Below are 22,454 nucleotides of genomic sequence, written 5' to 3'. Positions count from 1 at the left end.
GGAACGCCTACCGCGGGGGAATCTGTGCTCCGCCGTTATTGCCCGATCCGTCGCCTGCCCCATCCCCTTAGCCGACCTATCTTCCTTGTTCCGGGCATTGAGTTTACCCAGCCCTAGTCCTGATCTCTTCCCCTTCTTGATACTCCTATGGACTGGTAGGGTCCCCCTCTCAGGGGAGCACATGCTGCTATTTCTGATTGTGGATTGCCTTGTGGGTTTGTTTTTCTGGTTGTTCTTTCAGTTCAAAATGAAACCGTACAGTGGGGTCCGGATGGTGTGGCTATCAACGCTGCTAACTCCTGTGCATCTTCCTCAGCCGCAACACACGCTCTACAATGTGTATCATATGCTCCTTTTGTCTGCTAGCGGCCGGCCGGAAGGTTGTAGGCCCATCTTTGTATATTTTTTGAGTTTTGTAATAAACGGTTTAAAAAAAAAAAAAAAAAACAGTAAGATCTCCTCGTATGCCCCATGCATCTTTTGTACCCTTCAAATGATAATGCATTTTCTTGACTAGTGGCCTAAGAAGCCATCCACAAAATTGTGAAAAGATTTCCAAAAGTGAGTTGATTCCCGAGACTGCGGTTTAGCAGGAGGAGGAAATATTTCTTTGTGAATTTTTTGAAGTATGTAAAATTGTCCAATGCACGACTCCTTTGCGATGAGAACCTCAGCCTCTTAAGCGGTAACCCATCCTAGTGCCAGTGCTTCTACAACCATGCTTTTGCTATTAGTCTTTACTCTAGTGGTGGGTTTGTCCCTAATTCAATAGGTGGAGTTTGCCATCTTCATCCTACATGTCATCAGGTCCAAACCTATTTACCATTATTTTTTATTATTTTTTTTTTTTTTTAAAAAACCTTTATTCGTGCATCTTAAAAGAACAAATACGGGCCTACAACCGTCAGGCCGGCCACGATACAGTAAAGCACTGATACCCACATTACAGCCCCCGTGCATCAACGGTCAGGATTAACAACCGGTTATGAGTCACATACTGGAGATATCTTTGAAACCCGGGGAAGGAGAGGTGAAGGTTAATTTTAAGTTTTTTGATAATTTTATCAGAGAAAAAAAGTCAATGAAGGATAAGAGCAAAGTAGATTCGAGTCCGCAAGATAGCTTCACCACACGGGCGAGCAGCAACATCAGTAAGAACAACAATGGGAGTAAAATCTCAATCAGTGAGGAAGCAGAGATATATCAGGATAGTCACATGAGCAAGTACGCACCCCTCCAGAGCCGCCCCCACTCGATCCACCCCACACCCGGACCCCGAATCGAAGAAAGTAGAGCACAGAGACATAAAAGAAAAAAGGCCCATAGAACTAATTGAGAACAGAGTATTACCCCCCCACCCTACACCAATGCGGAGGCTACGGCCTACCCCCCCCCCAGCATAGTGCCTGTCGCCCAAGGAACCCGAAATATAGAGAAGAGAGAAAGTAGGAACAGAGTAAAGAAGGGAAGAAAACAAAAAAGAAGGTGGGGAGGAGCCCACTGGACACCAGAGCGCCCCGAACCATCAGCCAGTTATGGCCCCCACACACTGAGAGCCCTCTACGCCAAAAAACGGCATGCAAAGATACCATGGCACCACAGTTTAAGCAAGGGATACAAGTCGCGACGAGTGCGCGCAAAACATACATACAGTCCCAGTCCCAGGCCAGCCCGTCCATAAACCATAGCGATAGAAGTCAGTCTAGCCCTGGCCCGATCGCGGGCTTGGGATTGAACCAGCTCCTGCGTGAAGGCCCCGTGTCCCGAGCAGACAAAGACAAGATGGCCGCTTGTGAGAGGATGGTGAAGTAGGATCACGAAATGGCCGCCGACCATCGATTGAGGTCCCTCGTTGCACCACATAAAATCCAAACCTGGCAAGTAAGGTACAGGAGTTCCACAAAAAGGCAGCAGTGGGCCACCGCGGACGGTCCCTCGAAGCCGTTAGGTATCGCTCAGCAGGATAGCCTCGCGGACGCGGTGAGGCAGGGAACAATAAAGCAGGCAGCCATGACCAGGGGGACAAAATATCCGCGGTTGAGGTGGAGAGCGGTGGACCCTGGGCGCCGGGAGCGCTAGATGAAGGCACCAGTGTAGCACAGTCATACACCGCCGCTGCTTCCCCGCAAGAGGACAAGAGCCCCGGAGGACCCACGCCCTGTGGATGACAAACAGTGCGCCCACGGCCCGCAGCCGACAGTATGGGGTCAAACCTCTCACTCAGCGCCTGCAGGCCAGCGCACATCTGTAGTTGAAAGTCCCGCAGGACAGCCAGAACGGAGCCGCATGTCAGCGGAAGCCGGGCCCCAACATCGGCAGCAATCCGGGACGGCACTGTGGAGCTGGTGTCCGGAAGAGGGAGGGCGAAGTGAGCAGCGGGCGAGACCGGAGTGTCACCCCCCAGCCGCGAGCAGGCACTCAACGCCATGTTTTGCCGCTATACGGTGCAATGGCCAGGGGGGGGGGTCGTGGCAAGGGGTCAATTCCCCTCAGGTCTATGCCGCAACAGGAAAGGCCGACAGTCGCTTATCTTCTCGCCGGTCCCCCTCGCCGCTGGCTAGGCAATAGGCAAAGGGGGCAGCAGCCCCCCACAGCTCGGTCCTCAGAGCGGGGCAGGAGACTCACCGCACCGGGGCCCACCCCACAGCTCCAGCCCGTCAGGCACAGGGTGCAGAAGGTGTCCGGCCGTCTCTCCCCGGGCTCATCAGGCAACGATCCATGGTGCGAGGCGAGATCGGGACCGCGGGGCTCAGGTTAGCGCTAGCTGGTCCGGTAACTGCGGAGCTTCCAGGAGGCAGGCAAAGGCCGTAAGGGCGCAGGGTTTCAGTGCCGAGGACAAAAGCACCCAGAACTCGGGCATCCGGGCGGGTTAAGACTCCGGGAAAGCAGCAGCGCGGTCAGCGCGTCTTCGCACACGGTGCACCTCGAGAATCGGCGAGGATGGGCATCAGGATAGTAGTCCGAGGCCACGGACCGACGGAGCCGGGCGCTCAAGCGTCTGCTCCGGTCGCCATCTTGGCTCCTCCCCCTATTTACCATTATTATCAGCTAATTTTATTACTAGGGCCCAATTATTTTCCAGTGCTCTAAATGCCATTTCTTCCTGGTGTGTCAAATTATGAAAGACCCTATGGTTCTTGGTGTCAATAGATTGGATGTTGTGAATGACAGCCTTTTCAAATGTCTAGACTTCAACTGGTAAAGACTGTATTGGGCTTTCAAGACCACTGATTCAGTGCAGTCCTGGAAGTAGAATTTTAATCTCTCCTTCTGGAAGAACTGTGCCTACTCACATCTCAGATTAAATTTATCAAGATGTGGCATTAGCAATAAACTTTGACCTATAGTAAGAACCTGAATGTGGGACTCTGATACATTAGTTGTGCTAAGGTTAACAACTATGTTGTCCTTTTGCTTGGACCTTGTTGGGAGTTCTTCCTTGTGCTCCTCATCAACATGGTGTCTTTTTGTCTCCTCCTGCCTGGGCACCAGCCTCTTTCTTAAATAAAAAAAAGAGGTCTACCTTGTGTAAATGGCAATCTAGGCAGTAATTGCTAATATAGGTAAAGCCAAATCACAAATGGGAAACCTAGTTGGGCAATGGGTGGTGAATAAGTGTGTAAATGATCCCTTTTGATCTCCTCCCTCCCAGAGCTCCTATCGTTGGAGCTGAAGGCCCAGTTTCGAAGTGTTGGTCTCTTTCTACCCTTCTGCCCCCTTGTTTCTGTGGATGAAGTACTTTACTGTCAGTAGTATCATATTTATCCATTGTATAGGGGAACGTTGTATCATGACTAAATTTCCAGACATCTTTTTGTAATTTATTGATCTTGATTTGGGTCTGGAATTTCTTGTGCTGAGCGACCTCTTTATTAATTTCATCCAGTCTCTTCTCATAAGATGTTTTCTGCGCCACAGTTTTTAGATTGTTTTCACTGGTCTCGACGTGGATAAGCATTGTTTCCGATATTCTTCTAGTCGTATTTGTTATTAGCAGTTGTCAATCTCTAGTGCATTTCCAAGCGATGCATGACCATTCCTTTCAGAAAGTCACATCGTTGAGAAAAGTGATAAGCTTGTTGAGCACTATCAGGTTTCTTGGTGCTGCCTTTGCCTGGAGGTGCTCCGTCATGATAACTCCATGGAGCTTCGATATTATATTGGTCTGCTACAGTTGAGTCAGTGATTCCCAATAGCTCATCTGGGCGAGGGTCTGTTTCAAGTTGATATCCCACGGTACTAAGGGGGCCCCGGTCAGGATGTTAGAAACCATTGCATAATTGAAGGCCAATTCATTTGGATCTGACATGTTTGTGATCTTGCAGTGTGTATCGCTTCACTTATGTGACCACGCACTTTTTGTTGTATTGAAGAGTAGCCACTGCAATTTTGCAGGTAGCCCTGTTTTCAATCTGCATGTATTATGTCATGGTGTAAGGGGAGATGCGTTGGAGTACTGGTTTGGATTAGGAGTGGGGCTTGGGGCTCTGGTTTTTAAAGTTGGCTGTGAAGAACTTGACATTTGAGGAGTTATTAGCAGGAGATCCAGTTGGATATACACTCAGGGTAGGGGTGGGGAGAGAATTGGGATATGTGCCAGTAGGAGAGGAAAGGAAGAGCACCTACAGTGAAAGCTCTGCCTTGCGCACATTTTATTCTCCTTTTGAAACCTATTTTCAACGTGTGAACCTTTTTTAACTTGAGATTGCTTCTTTAGTGGGGTGCATTTTTTTTAACATAGCGATTTTAAAATTGTTTACATTGTTTGATTTGAATTTCAGCTTGTTTGCACTGTTACTAGCCTCGTAAACAGCAGGGCTCCCCCCCCCCCTCCCTTGCAGGAACCATAGAGTCAGAGTGGGACCTGGCCACCATAGAGTTTTGATTGAGGTTGGAGGTCGGCGGTCTAGTTGCCGACTCCACCTTCCATTTAAATGAGCACTCAGGGCCGGGGGTGAAGCGGATGTGAGCAGCGGGCACTCCGAAGGCAGACCGATGGCAAGACCATCTGCGCCCGACCGGGACCATGGGCCAGTAAATCTGGTCCATATAACACAGGTACCCATATGTATTCTAGGAAGCAGCTACTAGAAATCAGGCCTCAACCACATCATTCCTGTGCGCTCCAGATAGGAACTCACAACTCTCTTTCCCCTATGGTTTCCTGCCCCATCTGCGGTTATATGACAACCACCAACACTGGCCTTACAAGCCAAGCGTGGGTCAATACCGATAAAGAAGGTAGCTGGAAGATGGAATCGATAAATGCTCGTTCTATAATAAAACATCTATCTGAAATCAGAATCAGATATATTGTTTGTGACTGAAACCTGGCTTAATATCAGTTCAGGTCCTGATATCCATCTTGCCCTTCCTCTAGGCTATCGGCTACAAAGGCAGGACCGTATTAACAGAGCTGGGGGTGGCATTGTTGTCATTCATAAAGAAATGCACCCTATCCGACTTTGCGCTTCCTGATTGTGAAAGCGCTCAGTTTCGTTTAGCCCTTTCCCCCACCCATGCATTTTCAGGGGTATTGATGTATACGCCCCCAGGTGCTAGTAACAGATTTTTAGAGGCACTAACTGATCAAATATCTAGCCTTAATATAGAAAAAACTCGATGGACAATTCTGTGTGATTTTAATCTTCATGTAGATAAGCACGATTCCAATCATATCAGACAGCTTCAAGGCGACATGGAAGCATTGCAATTTACCCAAATTGTAATTCTACCTACCCATGAGAAGGGCCATACTCTGGACATTATTTTGTCTAATGATCCGCAACTTACAGTCTCTAAACCCTTGCCAGTACCTTGGTCAGATCATTGCTTAATCACCTTCACGTTACCTAGGCCACTGCAAGTGCACACTTCTTTAGTTCAAAGTATCACTAAGAGGAGTTGGTCTAAAGTGGACTCTAAAACATGGCAAACCACCCTCAAGGAAAATTCCCCTATCCTTTTGGGGAACCTAGATGAAAAATACCAGCAGTGGGAACACTGGATTACTCAATCTGCCAATACCTGTGCACCGAAAAGAACCTTTAGTATCAAACCTTCCTCTAGAATGGCCCCATGGTATAATGAACAGCTTCTCGCACAAAGAAAACAATGCTAAACATTAGAGAGAAGTTGGAGAAAAAAATTATGACCCCTCCCTCAAATCTGACTAGAAGTTGCTAATCAGATCATACCATAATGAAATGAAGTTAGCCCAATTCAAATTCTATGGAGAAAAAATAGCCCGGACAGCAAACTCTCCTAAGGAATTGTTTAGTAAAAACCGTGTTTAACCCACACGAATACACAAATGCCCCTCTTACTTCCATTAAAAGATGCAATGACATTGCAGCCTATTTTTCTAGTAAGGTGACAGAACTATACGATCAATTCCCTAAAAACAGGGAACCTATCCCTGTTATAACAGCTAAATCGCCCCCCACATCTTCCCTGGCCTGTTTTCCCAGATTAGAGGAAGAAAAGTTCCAACATCTTATCAGGACTATTCAATTGCGTTCTCCATTGGACCCAGTGCCCCCTCGTATGCTACTGGATGCACTGGATATTCTCTCACCCTCGGTGACTGAATTTCTCAATCTCTGCCTAGATTCGGCGCTAGTTCCAAAAGCCTGGAAACATGCTGTCATCAAGCCACCTCCAAAAGAAAGCCAATCTCAATCCAACAATTTTGAATAATCTCCGTCCAATTTCCCTTTTACCATACCTGGGTAAACTCATGGAGAAGCATGTTAACCATTGTTTGTCTAACTTCCTGGAGTCCAATGATATCCTCCATCCTACCCAGATGGGCTTCGAAGCCACATGCAGTACTGAGTCAGCCTTACTGGCTGTTACTGAAGAGCTAAAATCCACACTTGATGAGGGTCGGTCTTCCACCATCCTCTTGCTAGATCTCAGTGCCGCTTTTGACACTGTGGATCATGCTATTTTAAAAGTGAGATTGGGGGAAGTGGTAATTCAGGGAAAAGCCTTGGAGTGGCTCTCCTCCTTCCTGGATAATAGATCTTTGCAGGTGATGGAAGGGGACTGCGCCTCAGATCACCTCCCTAGCACATGTGGCGTACCGCAGGGCTCGTCCCTCAGTCCAACTTTGTTCAATGTTTGTCCGTCAGTTGGCTGAGGTGGTACAGGAATTTGGAATATCGGTGGTGTCATATGCCGATGACACCCAATTAGTGGTGTCCTTTTCTAATGGCTCCGAATCTAGTAATAATGAACTACTCATCTGTCTGGAGAGAGTGGTGAGTTGGATGTCCAACAGCTGTCTTAAGCTGAACGGGGGGAAAACGGAGCTCATGTTGCTCAGAGATCCGGGCATCCCCTCACCTCTGATACATTGGCCCAAATGTATGGGAGACCCCCCCCCCCCCCCGTCGCCAAATCCGCTACAAAAAAACATTGGTATTTGGCTGGAGGACTCCCTAACACTGGACTGCAAATCCGGGAAGCTTTCAGGGATATGTTTTTCCCTGCTCAAAATGGAAAGGAAAATCATTAATGTAATCCCTGAGCACCTGAGGAAAATGGTGATACAATCCCTCCTCATGTCACGTTTGTCTATGGAAACTCCCTCTATCTGGGTTCACCTAAGTATGTCAATAGGAGGCTGCAAGTGGTACAGAATGCGGCCGCTAGACTTTTGTTAAAGATCCCCAACCTGCTAGGGAAGCACTTCAACAGCGCCACTGGCTACCCATTGAGGCTAGAGTTAAGTTTAAAACTCTTTGCATAGCTCATATAGCTATTAACAGTTCTGGGCCGGAAAATCTGAGGAACCTGATAACCAGGTATATCCCTTCTAGACATCTCAGATCTGCCCAGCAACAGCTCCTCAAAACTACCAGAGTTAAGAGCCAGATGGGGAGGTAGATATTTCGCCCATCTGATACCTAAGTTGTGTAATGCCCTCCCACTGGAAATTCGAGCAGCCCCAAACGAATTAGCTTTCAGGAAGAATTTGAAAAACTGGCTTTTCCCACAATAATTAGGCATTGGCTTAGCTTGTTCACTGTCAGAACTCTTTTTAGCGCTGTGAAGCCCTTGGGCAGCCATGCGCTCTATAAATCCATTAAATAGAAATAGAAGAGGAGCACCTGTTGAAGGAGATTTCATGTCCCTACTCGTGGGAGATGAGAGAGACTAGGAGAGACAGTCGGGGCAGAAGGTGGGGAAAGGTTATAATATGTGCCAAGAGTAGAGGAAAGGCTGGGAAGAGCAGGCTGAAGTAGGTACTGTCTGTACTCGTGGGGAGGTGAGAAACGGTGGATTGCTAGACAAGTGTGTTCAGACAGTGTGGAGAAGAGGTAGAATATGAAGGGAGATTATGTTCGTCGTAGGGAGAATAACAGTGGGTGGGTGTTATATGGATTGGAGTGTGAATCAGGGGGTTAGTTGCAAGGGAGAGGAGTAAATGGAATTGTGTTATTAAGGGGATTAAACCAGTTGAGTTGTAACAATGAAAAGAATAGGGGAGTAGGGTGTAACATTGGTAGTAAGGTGCCCAGAAGTGATTTGGAAAGGGGTTGAGAAATAGTAGAGGAACTGACAGGATTAGGACGATTAGGTAACGAGTAAACGGAGGTTGTAGAAAGTTGAGTTGAGGTTGAGAGATAGAAAAAGGTAATGCAATAAGGCCAGACTTTCATCTGTTAATTGAAATGTAATCCTTCTGTTGTTTAAAATTGAGAAGGAGAGGGTGCCACTGAAAAATGTGGCGGGTCAGACCTTAAGCTTTGACCATAGGGGATGTCCGTCAATGAGAACATTTCTATGTTTCTGAATTGAAAATCTCGCCATCAGTGTGTTGTGTATAAAGAGACTATAATTGACCTTGAGAGTCCCCTTCACTTGTAATTATGTTAAAATTAGGAAGGATGTAGTTGCTGGGCCTGACCTTGCTTGCAGACAGTGTCTTCTTTTCCAGGTACAGTGATGCCTAATGAGGTATATAGATAACTCCACCAAATACATTAACCATTTTCTTGCAGTTGTTCATATTTTTCCTGTTTGCACGTCTCCCTGCGCTCCTTCTTGCTCTGGAGAATGTTGCCGTGGATTAATGGACAATGGAGGGCTACGTTACACTCTGTTTTTTGACTGCATGCACTGAATGGCCCATTATGAAGACATAAAAAACTCAGATTTGGACCATCTCCTCCACCCATCCCCTCTCACCTTCCCCTCTCCTCATCGCTCCCACCCCCAACCCTAGCATGCTTTAGCGCCAGTAGCAGTTTCATCTATGGCACTGCTTGGATGAGAACATTAATAAAACTGACTTCTGTTTTTAAAATGTGGTTTCTTTAAAATATTACGCTGTCACATTATCCGCTCATGCAAAATTGGAAAGCGTACGTGAAATGATAATGTAAAATAATCTTGTGGCATGACATGATGGTGTTAATATATTTACATCCCAAGTCTTGGATTTATTCTTGAGAATGGGTTTTATCAATCTTTAAGTGTGGTTTGTGTTTTTTGACTGTCAACAAAGTTTTTGGGTATTTGCAGATTTTTCTAATGTAGGATGTGTGTTCTTATGATGATTCATATCCAGTTTCCTTTCCTATATTTTTCAGATATGGAGGTGGGAGATCCAAGCATTCAAGAAGATGTAAATATTATAGCCATCAAGCATGAATACAAAAGGGCATTTGTGTTCATAAATAAAGGACTGACTACAGATGAGTCCGGCCTTAAGGAAGAAGCAAAAAAGTATTACCTCCAAGGCAGGGAACATTTGTTACGTGGACTAAGTATCTCATCGCAGGGACATGAAGGCACTGGAAACAGCTGGGAGTCAGCCAGACAAATGCAAATTAAGATGCAGGAAACTTTGCAAAATGTGAATACTAGATTGGGAATTCTGGATGGCGGTCTTAGTGACACGCAGGAAATTTCATTTTCATTGTCTCCAATGCCTCCCCTAGTTCCAGAATTGCCCCACAAAGAGAAGCCAGAAAGACCACCTCTTCCTAGTTCTCTAATACTTCCAGGACAACCATCTACATCAAATGGAAGTTATCAAGCTAGTGGTGGACCTATTGCTAAGCTTGATCCATTGTCTCCTGGGGCTTCTGCTGTAACAGTTGAGCCTCCTCCTGCTTACACCCCCCAGGCTTCTGACGGACACTACACTGTGTCTTATGGCACAGACTCTGGGGAATTTTCTTCAGTTGGAGAGGATTTCTACTCCATGCGTCCGCGGCCACCACCCCTTGAGAGTATAGGAGTAGATGTAGAGGAGCTTATCCTAATTCCTCATGGTGTGCAGATTTTCTTTGTGACACCAGATGGGCAGGTTAGTGCCCCATCCTATCCTGGCTACCTCCGGATTGTCAAATTCATGGACTTCGAAAGTGCAGTGGCCGAAAATCGTCCACCTGCATTTCTTCAGGTAAGACTTTGCAAACCTTTTTTAATCCAAATGTTAGTTTAAATCTGAGAGAATTTGTTTATATCTCTGTTGACACAAATGAGCTAAAGAAATGTTAATTTACTAATTTAGAATGGGATTCTATAATACTGTTCTATGAAAGTTGCTTAGGAAGGGTCCACTTAACTTTTTTTAATTACCTTATAACTAACCTGGTTTTCTACAAGCATAGCAGCTCTGCTGGAGAAGGACCTTTCTTGGCAATATATCAAAATGTACAGTAGCAATAGCCTAGTCCTTGATCTAATGTAGAGTTGCACAGATAGCGTCTGAAAGAATGCATCCAGATATTTTCCACCAAAGTTTACAATGGATGATGGTGTTTGTAAAAGACAGTATGCACCTTCTAAAAGGATTCTGTTTTACTACATTGTAACCCCATTTACAAGTACGGCCTCAAATTCCGATCCCTGTGCAAGCAGGTGAGGTATTTGCTACACATAGTAAATACCGTTATGCTTGGAGATGTACTTAACAGGCAGCACACTGCCTTTTGGTGTAGTGGTTGGTCTTGCAGGTTCCTGGGTGCACAAAGGCAGACTTACTGATTTTGTCATAGACTAACATCACCAAAATATAAAAAGTGGGCCTGTTGGCTTTATCAAGGGGTGAGCATTTCAATGTATATATAAGGCATGCAAAGTAACTGAAGATAACCTTAATAACATCCACAGTCCTTTCAAGGACAGTAGTTAGCTAAGCAGGCAGCATACTCACAGCTATGACCTGAAATTTCATACCGACCTTCCGAATCACCAGCTCTGTCTTTACAAAATTAACTCAGGTTAACATAATATACTTTTGCTGGAGGAGGTGCAGACAGACCTCCTAAAAGGCACAGTTGAGATAGTGCTGTGACATTGGAGGAGTCAAGGAATATACTTTCTGTACCTTCTCATCCCCCAAAAGTTCATCTGTCAGCAACCAGCCTTGAGTCTCGGAGCACTTAACTGATACGTTACTTGCAAGCATTTCAAGGTGATGACTCTGCAGGATGCCATTTTGCTTCTCAAATCAGGCTACAATATGGTGAACCTTGATTATAAGGACACGTACTGCCACAACCTGTATACAAGACTCATGGGTGGGTAGCTACAGGAGGGCTGTTATGGGACAAACTGGCCCACAGAAGCAGGATCCATGTGGCACAGAAGCGTGATATTGTCACCAGTAGTTATTTTTTAGGCATTCTCCTCACCTTAAGTGCATAAACGGTTTTAGGCAGCTAATCATCCGTGAGCTTTAGAGGAAGACAGCCATGTTTTGCCGCACCCAGCCCTGTCCTCCAAATCACTCAGTGTTGTGATTTTCCATCTGAAGTCATAGGATTGGGGTATTTGCAGCTATCACAAGAATGCATACAAATCCTCAAAACTAGAAAACCTTCTATGTGACTCAATGGAAATGCCTGGTTGTTTACTGTTCCAGTCAACTTATCATTGTCTGTACAGAAGTCAGGGCTACCCTACACATCCAAACAAGTACACTTAGCTGCAATAGCTGTGTACCTGCAAAATAGAGAACATCAGTCAATATTGGGGAGAGGAGTTGGCCTAACGGCTTGGGCGGTCGACCTCGAATCTGGGGAACCAGGTTCGAGTCTCTGCAATGACGCTGAACATCCTGTGATTCTGGGCAAATCACTTAATCTCTCCGTGACTAACAAAAATGAATGTGTCCTCATGTAACGCAACTGGTGCTATGTAAAGCACTCTGATACCCGATACCGGGTCAAGTTTGCGCTATATAAAACTCTGTTAAAAAAAATAACATATATATATATATCTATATCAACCTTCAAATTCTTTAAGGGAAAAGCTGATGTTTTTGATATTTTAAATCATAGTGTGGGGATAGGGAGGTCAGTAGGTTTGGTATTTTGAATTCATTGGATTTTGCTTCGGCAACATGTCTGTTAATTTTCAGTAAGTGTCACAGGTCTTGCCTTTTTGTTTCAGGTTTCAGAAGAGCAACTTTGCAGGCTTAATAGGTGATCAAAGCCTTTTCTTATTGAAACCTTTAAAACTGTTTATCATTCCAATGACTTCCTCTAGTAGAAGTGCAGACAAATGTGCCATCAGGGATCTGGCTGGCACTACTTTTATACCAGTCCAAAGCTACCATGGTAGGCATAATGTTCATGTTGTGTATAGTTTCAATTTAACCTATAGTAAACTACATCATCTTAACTGTTCATACCTATTCACATAGAAGTCAACGAAAATAGCAAGGATCAAAGATGTGATATTATACACCCTTTTGACTCCCAAAGACATCACTGAGTGATCTCATAACCTTTCCTTAATCCCTCAACTGCCTCCTTTTTGTCACGTAGGGATTAAGGGCAGAGCAAGGAGTAAAAACTACAGGGAATAACCAGGAGCCATATTTACTTTCTCTCTCTGGTGCTGCTTCATGATTCCTGAGATAAGTGGTGGCATAGGACAGTCCAACCGATCACAGACCAGCATCCCCACCGTGCACTGCTTTTGCCGTGGGGTTGGCCGTAGGGCTTGACCTCCAGCCTTGCTCTGCAGCCAATCTCTTGCAGGCCAGCAACCCCACATCGTGCACGGCCAAAGGTGTGTGAGGTTGGGCACATGTGTCCAACTCCCTGTCAGCTCCCTACCCCTTACGGCACGTTGCCTTTGGTCATGCGCTGTTGGTGTTGGGCGCAAGGCCTGGTCTTTGGCAAGGCCCTCCTCCCAACCCCATATAAGTGCACTTTCTCCTGCAACACACAGCATTCTGGCATTTGTAGCTTGTGCGGTTGGTCTCGCAGGTTCCTGGGTGCACAAAGGCAGACTTACTGACTTTGTCATAGAGTAACATCATCAAAATATAAAAAGTGGGCTGTTGGCTTTATCCAGGGGTGAGCATTTCAATATATAGAAAGCACATATTTCTTCAAAAACCATTTATGTTTTTAATAACATTTATATTTCAGTGATGCACAAACAAAAAACATGCCTGTAAAACATTCTTTTAACTTGGATTTTATTGTTGCATTTTGTGGTCTGAAAAATGTGTAAAGATGACTCGGGGATTTTTAAAAAAAAATGAATCCATCTGATAAAGACTTCTAGCCACAGATTTCATACTTTAGACTTACCCAGGCATCAGACTGGACATGGACGTTTTCGAACAGTATACCTGTGTGCCAGAAGGTCGTGGTTCCTATATAGGTATAACCCCAGTGTGCTAACGTCAGTTCTTTCCTTTGCATGCCAGGTAGTACTGATCCTTGAAGAGCTACCCTCAGTTGCTTTTTGACAGTTTTTTCTTGAACGTTTTCAAGAGATTTTCTCTCCTTGTGTGACCGGATGCCCCCATAGAAACTTACTGTTTTCAAACCATGTGGTGCTTGTTACAGGCAGATGTCTGTGACAGACCCACTCTTGGTTTGTTTGTGGTGCTTGGCTAGCGAGCATGACTCCAAAATCTGCCAAGACTGCTGCGCCATCTATTCAAAGGTACACAACAAGAGAAGGGTACCTGGTTATCTATTTGACCGCTATTTATTTAATGCGGAGAAAAAACAGTGACCATTAGGTTCATCTGTTCTTGCCATGTGATTTACATTTTTTTCATCAATCAATCAAACATTTTTAAAGCGCACTATATACCCGTGAGGCATGCCTCCGTCATGGCATTTCTAAACATGTTTATGAAGGACATTCAAATCATGCCTGAGAAGTGATACAATTCAACATACAAAATTTTGCGGTTTGGATACGTCAACCATGGGAATATAAATAAAACCAAAACAGTGCAATAATTTCACACAAACCATATAAATTGGACAAAATGCACAAAATTACACCAGCATAACATGTTCATTGAAAAGGTCCCCTTATTCGCCTCTCAATAGGCGTTTTTTTGTGGAGGAACTTAGGCCACATGGGAAATGTCGCTCCACTCCTGCGAGGTGCATAATAAATTGTACACCCTTAGTATGGAGCATGGGATTTGGTAGTTGCCCTATGTGGCAGAAAAAGTGAAAAAGGCTGACGCGTTTCTAATCACTGCGGTGAATCACGGGATTGTCATCAGGGCGTTGAAGCACGGTGTAACCTATAAATGAAATTAAGTGGACTAATTAAAACGTGGGAAGTCTCCTCTTCTGTACCTATTTATAATCTCTTGTATTTAAAACAATTTACCTGAAGTTCATGGTGCTGCTGCAGAGACGGTGAACATAGCTTTAGGCTTTCTAAACAGGACCTTTAGTGTGTGATTTCTGCAGTTAGTGGACTGTTTCAAAAGGGCACTTACTTTTAGACCAAAAGGAGGACGCAGAAAATTATTTACATGGACCAATCTTCAACCTACATGAGGCAGTCACTTTTTAGTTATTTGTCACCATTCATAAGCTTCTTTTTACTCTGTCAAAATGAACAATAAAAACCCCGTTACTTGTGGATGTTTACTTGCAGATGATGCTTTAAACATGCCATGCATTTATGCAGTATACTTACTGTCAGAAGTGTCTTGTTGCCTCAATGTTTAATGGCGCTCAACTTGCAAAAAGGTTAAAGGACGCCGTTCTTCTTAACAACAAATAAACAAAGAAAAGAATGCGGTCAGTGCGTTTGTTCTTTCATGCCTAATAGCGCTGTGAAACGGAACGCTTTGAGATTCGTCCTGACACTTATTGAATGAAAGGCGTCCAGTTCTTACTGCGGGTTGTAGTGTAGCGGTCTAGTGTTGTGCGCGCCGTCCCGTGACGTCACAGGATGTCCGGTGGCGGCCATTTCGGAGAGTTAGTACGAGCGCCGGATTCAAACTGTACGGAGCTCCGAGCCGGCGCTCCTGTGAAGGAATAAAGCACTTAAACACCACACCAAGTGTACGTGTGGTTATTGGCAAGTGAGGCAGCAGGGCACTACTTTACAATGGCGACGAGCTGGTGATCTAAAAGGGGGTTATCACGAGTCACCCGAGTTGAACCCCGCAGCAACTGCAGCCCATCAGCAGCCATCTCACGACCCACAGGAGCGCGGCAGCGCAACGGAGTCAGCGTGCACCAGCACTAGCGCAGAAGGACCCCAGGGGGCGCCTATCGACGCGCCGCAGCGGGAAAACCCCGCAAAGCAGAGGCCCAACAGGCAGTGGCACGGTGCATGTCCCACCCTTACCCGTGTAGAGTGAGGAGAGCACCCTGGAAGAAGCAAGCAGCAGCCCCGTGGACGGGAGCAGTCCTGGCACGGAGGACGATGGTGGAAGCGGCGCCAGCGGAGAGGAAGAGACAGAGAGCACACCCACGACCGGAGGAGGTAGAGCTAGCAGCAGGAGAAAGATGGCCTCCCAGACGTGCTCCCTAACAAACCCGGTACCGTTCTTAGCCAAGCCAGGAGCACCTGAGATGCCGTGGGAAGACTGGAGGATATATTTTGTCAACTATCTAGAAGCACTTGAGGAGGAGAGTGACACACCATACACAAGTTCACGGCGGAAGAAGATCCTCCTGCACAACCTGGGCCCGGCTGGACAACGGGTATACCAGGACTTGGTGAAGGCAGATAGACCAGCAGCTGATGACGACGTGTTTCGACACGCATTAGAGGATCTGGACGCTCACTATCGGCCAGTGGTGTGTACGGCGATCGACAGATACAACTTCTACCACCGGAAACAAGGCAAAAGCGAAACAGTCGACGAATATGTAGCAGCCCTACAAAAACTAGCGCTAACATGCAAGTTCGGTACTCTCCAGGAAGACCTGATAAGGGACCAGATCATAATGCACACCGTGAACACAAGCATCCAAGAGAAACTATGGACCAATGGGGACGCGCCACTGAGAACGGTGGTGGCACTAGTAAAGAAGGCAGAACTTTCCAGAAGATGCGGGGAGGCGGCCAAGCGCGAGAGTCCTCCAGGACAGACCGTGTGCAAGGTAGAGGACCGGAGGACGACAGACAACAAACAGCCGGTGGGGCCACAGGGCACACGATCGAACAGAAGATTCAACCCCAGGACGCAAAGAATGCAAGGACAAAGGCAGAGTAACAAGACGGCCTGCTACAGGTGCGGCAGCGACAACCACGCAGCCAGCGACAAAAGATGCCCAGCGTTTGGCGCCAAATGCCTGTATTGCGGACTCATCGGGCACTACGAAAAGGTATGCAGGAGGAAATCCCAAAGGCAAGAAGTGAAGTTCGTAGCCCAGGGGACGCGGGAAGAAGACGACGACGAAGGAGAAGCGGAAGAGGATGAAATCCTGATCATAGAAGAGCAGGTGCTGGGCATAGAGGCCGTAACGGACAGAAAACCCTGGTGCGACATGAGCATCGGAGGAATACAGACCACCATGGTGGCCGACTCAGGGTCGCCCTACACCATAGTGCAAAGAAAGATATGGGAGGAAGACTTCGCACCGAAAACGACCTATTACTTGAGGCCCACGGACATCCATCCCGTGACCTTCACGGGAGAACCGATACCCATGGTAGGGTACTGTCCGCTCACCTTCGAATTCCGAGGACGCACATGCGAAGGAAAACTGTATGTGGCGGAGGAAGGACCATCGTGTTGGGCTGGAGAGATCAAGGAGCGTTGGGCATAAAGTTGAACCCAGGTGGGCACATACAAGTCCTCATGACGGATGACGGCCCAGACACGGAAGGAAGGCGTTGGAAAGAGGAGTTCCCGGAAGTATTCAAAGACACCATCGGCCGCATGGCGAAGTTTACGCACAAAATCCAACTGAAAGAAGGCGCAGTACCAGTGTCCCACAAGGTGCGCAACATACCCTTCCGCGTGCGAAGTGCCGTGCAGGAAGAACTACAGAGGTTAGAGGATAATGGCGTAATCGAGGCGATAGACAATGCGGAATGGCTGGCACCCTTGGTCGTAGCGCAGAAGCCCAACGGGAAGGTGAGACTGTGTGTCGACCTTAGAGAGCTGAATAAGAACATCGTCGTCGACAAGTTCCCCTTGCCTAGGATCAACGAAATGCTGGCAAAGACCCACGGAGCACAGTGGTTCTCCACGGTGGACCTTACATCCGCCTACCACCAGATTGCCCTGCATAAGTCATGCAACCATCTAACATCCTTCATAACACCGTTCGGGTGCTATAAGTTCCTGAGGATGCCGTTCGGACTTGCGTCCGCGGCAGCGGTCTTCCAGAAGCTGATGCACAAGCTATTCCACAGGAAGACGGGCATCCAATACTTTCAGGATGATATCTTGGTGATGGGAGCCACCCGAGAAGAACACGATAAGAGACTGGCAGAAGTCCTAACGGTGTTGCAGCAGAATGGGCTTACCGCCCAATGGGACAAATGCAAGTTCAGCGTGAACACCGTCACCTACCTGGGCCATGAAATAAGCAAGCACGGCATAGAACCCAAGTCATCAAATGTCGCCGCCATCAGGGATGCGCCTACACCATCGAGCAAAGAGGACGTACGTACCTTCCTGGGCATGGCGGAGTTTTATAGCAAATTCGTAGCCCACTTCGCCTCCAAAACGCATCTCATGAGGTCACTCCTCAAGAACAAGTCCACCTTCGTATGGACGGGAGAGCATCAGCAGGAGTTCGAGGAGATGAAAAAAAACATCAGTGATCCGGAAGCCCCCACCATGCTGACGACAGATGCCAGTGATCGAGGGCTGGGGGCAGTCCTCATGCAAAAGACAGCAGAGGGGGGCGTAACTACGATCAGTTTCGCATCGCGGGCGCTAGCGCCGAACGAAAGCAAGTTCAGCGTCATCGAAAAGCAGATGCTAGCAGCTGTGTGGGCGATGGAGAGGTTCCGGCAATTCCTATGGGGAGGACGGTTCTTGCTGTGAACGGATCACAAGCCGCTAATGAAGGTCCTCACGTCAGGGGGGCACAAGCACGCTACACCGAGGATCGCGAAAATGACGCTCAGGCTGTTAGACTATGTCTACGACGTGGAATACCTACCAGGCCACCGCAACAGTGTGGCGGACTTCCTGAGCAGGGCTGCGGGCAAGGAGATCGCGGAAACTCAAGAAGAAGGAGGCTGGGAATACTATGCGGTAGCTTTCACAGGCGACCATGAAAGAGCAATAAGTGCCCAAGAATGGGAAGAGGAGTACAGCAAGGACGAACAGTTGAATGCAATCAAAGCATACGTGACTAAATGATGGCCTGAGAAGAGACTGTTGAGCGAGGAGCTAAAACAGTTCTGGGAAGTGAAGGAAGAACTGTCCCTAGGAGACAACCCAGGGTTCTTGCTGCGCGGCAACAAAGTGGTTCCTCCCATCTCATTGAGACAACGCATACTATCACTCACCCATGAAGGACATTTGGGCATCGTAAAGACCAAAGGAAGAGCCAAGGAGGACTACTGGTGGCCGGGGATCGATCTAGCGGTAGAACGGCATGTACGAGGGTGCGAACACTGCAGCAACGCAGACAAAACACAAAAGATGCTAAGACCACCACTGGGCAAATTTGCGTGCCCGGATAACCCGTGGGAGGAGATCTCCATCGACGTCCTGGGACCCATCACGGATGCGAACGAGATCCAGAAGTACATCACCGTAGTGGTAGACCGGTATTCCAAGTGGCCGGAAGTCCACGTGGCAGACAACGCGGAGACGGAGACGATCCTGGAATTCCTGACGGATATCTTCATAAGGGAAGGGATACCCAAAGGGATTCTGAGCGACAACGGCCCGCAATTCACCTCCAGCAAATGGGGTACATTCATGGACCGAAACGGAATTTCCATCCGGCACACTCCCATCTACCACCCAGCCGGGAACGGTGCGGCGGAGAGGTTCAACAGAGTGATCATGGGTTCTGTCCAAGCCGCCATAAGCCAAGGGAAGGACTGGGAAAAAGAGTTGAAAAGGCTGATGTGGGCGTATCGTATCACCCCCACGTCGACGGGGTACAGTCCCTTCCGGGTGCTTAGGGGGCGAGAACCCTTCACGAAGGACAATGTGGCCTGGAAGCGACTCACCGTACAGAGCCATTGGTCCCCAGCCGTGGTGCGGAAAAATTGGGAGAAGGCAAAAGCAGTGTACACAGAACACTACGACAGGGCACACAACACGAAGGAGGTGGCCCTGGTAAAAGGGGAGTGGGTGAGAGTTAAGCTACCCACCATGCAAAAGAAGGGAGACAGCAAGTTCATGCCGCCGTTCCAGGTGCTGGAACCATACTCGCGATCAGCGCTTCTCAGCGACGGGAAGATATGGTCACAGGACCGCATGGCGAGGTGCTTACCTGCAGGAGAGAAAACAGTGGCGGAGGCGACACCTGCAGAGACACCATGCAAGGCGATGAGTTCTGCAGAAGAGGGGGAGAGCCCTCCAAGAGACATGGGACGTAGTCCCCAGGCAGAGAGGAGACACAGTGCTGGAGGGAAGAAGGAGCAGGAAGGAGAAGCCCGAGAGGACAGAGCAGGCAGTGCAAAAGGACAGGCAAGCCGGGAAGGTGAAGAAGGGACACATGACCTACGGAGCTGACCACCACCCCGAAAACAGGTGAACCTGACCGGCAGACGCGACGGGGAAGAAGAATCATACTGCCCCGGAAGTTTGGAGAATATTGCATGGACAACAAGTAAGACTGTACTAGTTACAGGGGATTTTCGTGGGATGTTGTTTTGGTAAAGGGGGAGATGTGGTGTGGCGGTCTAGTGTTGTGCGCGCCGTCCCGTGACGTCACAGGATGTCCGGTGGCGGCCATTTCGGAGAGTTAGTACGAGCGCCGGATTCAAACTGTACGGAGCTCCGAGACGGCGCTCCTGTGAAGGAATAAAGCACTTAAACACCGCACCACGTGTACGTGTGGTTATTGGCAAGTGAGGCAGCAGGGCACTACTTTACACGGGTCATCCTACATTCCATTGATTTAGGAACCGGTGACCACGCCAGGTGTAACTAAATAAAGGCAGCACCGGAAGTAAAAGCTGTATCTGAACCGGTGTACACTGGGAAATGTTGTTTGATTTCGCAGGTATGGATTTGCATAGTTCATAGCATGCCGTATATATTGTTTATGGGAGGCATATTTATTTAAATGCCACAGATATTACCGACAGGCGAAGTTCCACAATGTAAATTTGAAACACATCATTGCGCCTCTGTTTACTGATGCATTGTGGGAGCTGGAGTTTTTAATAAAGGCCAGGTGACATATGACACATCCATTTCTGGTGGAAATATAATTTTAGAACATTGCGACCTCCTGTTAGGAAAAAGTTTAACTCACTGGAGTACAGCAATAGTCAGTGTATAGTTATAGGCCTATTTGCAAGTGTATATCTCAACAGAGGACCCAGGGCAATCAACCAAGAGGGCTATATCAGTTCGTTCAGACCATCCACCACACAGTTATATTTCATGATGAGATAAGTTTCTTTGTTTCTCAGGAGTGTGTCCACATCACCTCCCCTCGGTGGAATTTTCAATGCGGACAATACTGTCCAGACGAAATCTTTTTCAGAATGATGCTTCTCCACGAAGTGTGAAACCATTGGTGCTGTCAGGATTATTTGCTTGATTTGTGTTGCGTCATTCTCTGATTGATTTGTTGTGTGGTTTTGCCGATGTATAGTTTAGGACACTGACGTGATGGCATATATGACGTTCCTGGTCTTACAATTTATGAATTCAGTGTGTTTCCACTTAACATTGTTGAACACAAATTCAGAGCCCTCCATGGTGTTCTCACAAGCAGAACATGAACCGCATTTATGGTGGCCAACGATGGGAGCCAAATTCCATAATGCTCGCAAGTCAGGCTGTACCTTATTCTTGTGGATGTCAGCGCAAATAATCTGTTGACCAATACTCTTGTTTCTTTTCATGGCATATAGCGTTTTTTCCATCGGGCAAGTCAAGCCTGTTAGCAGGTGCCAGTTGTTCAAGATGATTTTTTTAAATTTGTTGGTATGAGGGCAAAATGTTGACACACATACTAGTTGCTCCAATGGCTTCTTGATCTTTTTGGTCAATAATTCCTCTCTAGGAGTGTACCATGCCCGCTTGGTTGAATGGTTCAGCATCTTCTTTGGATATCCCCTCTGTTTGAGTTGCTCACAGAGTATTTCGACTTGAGCGATAAAATCTTCTTTTCTGGCACAATTCCGTTGAATTCTTAAAAGTTGACTGTACAGAAGATTATCTTTCAAATTTCGGGGGTGAAAACTCGAGTAATGTAGGATAGAATTTTTATCCGTGGACTTACGGTGTAGCGTGGTTATCAATTTGTCATCTTGTACAAACACCTCCACGTCAAGGAAGATTAATCGAGTTTGGTCCTTGGTCATGCTGAATTTGATATCAGCATGCCTACTGTTAAGCCATTCAAAAATAGATTGTAGTTGTTCTTCTGTACCTTCCCATTGGCACCAGACATAGTCTATATATCGGTACCAAGATTGAAGGTTGCCGCTATATGGATTATCCATGTAAATGAAACGTTCCTCAAACAGTGCCATGAAGAGCACTGCCATTTCTGGGGCATAGGGACACCCCATGGCAGTGCCCTTGACCTGCATGAAGAACATCTCTTCGAACCTGAAGTAGTTACGTTTTAAGGCAATTTTTGCCAAATCCAAGATGAAATCTGTGGGAACCCTCTTGGGTTTCGGTCTTGTTTCCAGGAAATACTCCATAGATTCCAAGCCTTCGTCTTGAGGAATCTGTGTATAGAGGGAGTTGACCTCAAGAGACCCCATCCACTGTTGTTGATAGTCAAATGGTTGACCCTTTATTTTGGTGATAAAATCAGTGGTGTCTCTGAGGTATGAAGGAACATTAAGAAACGGTTTGAGGAAAACGGCAACATATTTGGCTAACGGTTCGAGTATCGAATCGCAACCCGATACAATCGGTCTCCCTGGTGGTCGTAGTGGATCTTTATGGATCTTTGGGAGGAAATATATGACAGGAATTCTCGGTTGTTTTTTAATAAGATAGTCAAATTCTTTAGGATCAATTATTCCTTGTTCCAACCCCCATTTGATTTTTATGCTTATTTCTTGCTGTATTTCTTTGGTGG

General features: G+C 46.9%; 1 protein-coding gene across 4 annotated transcripts in view; it reads left to right on the top strand.

Annotated features, from left to right (window-relative positions):
* SPART (spartin) overlaps window positions 1–22,454 on the top strand; it is a 304,345-nt gene that overhangs the window by 48,544 nt on the left and 233,347 nt on the right. For all 4 annotated transcript variants that reach the window (XM_085621718.1, XM_085621716.1, XM_085621715.1 and 1 more), the window contains exon 2: window positions 9,603–10,420. In XM_085621718.1, the coding sequence (XP_085477844.1) occupies window positions 9,605–10,420 (816 nt within the window). In that variant the 5' untranslated portion in view covers window positions 9,603–9,604. The remainder of the gene's footprint in view (window positions 1–9,602; window positions 10,421–22,454) is intronic.

The sequence above is a fragment of the Triturus cristatus genome, chromosome 8 (assembly GCF_964204655.1).
Source record: "Triturus cristatus chromosome 8, aTriCri1.1, whole genome shotgun sequence".
NCBI classification, from domain to species: domain Eukaryota; kingdom Metazoa; phylum Chordata; class Amphibia; order Caudata; family Salamandridae; genus Triturus; species Triturus cristatus.
The sequence above is the reverse complement of the archived record's forward strand: the minus strand, read 5'-3'. Positions and strand labels throughout refer to the sequence as shown.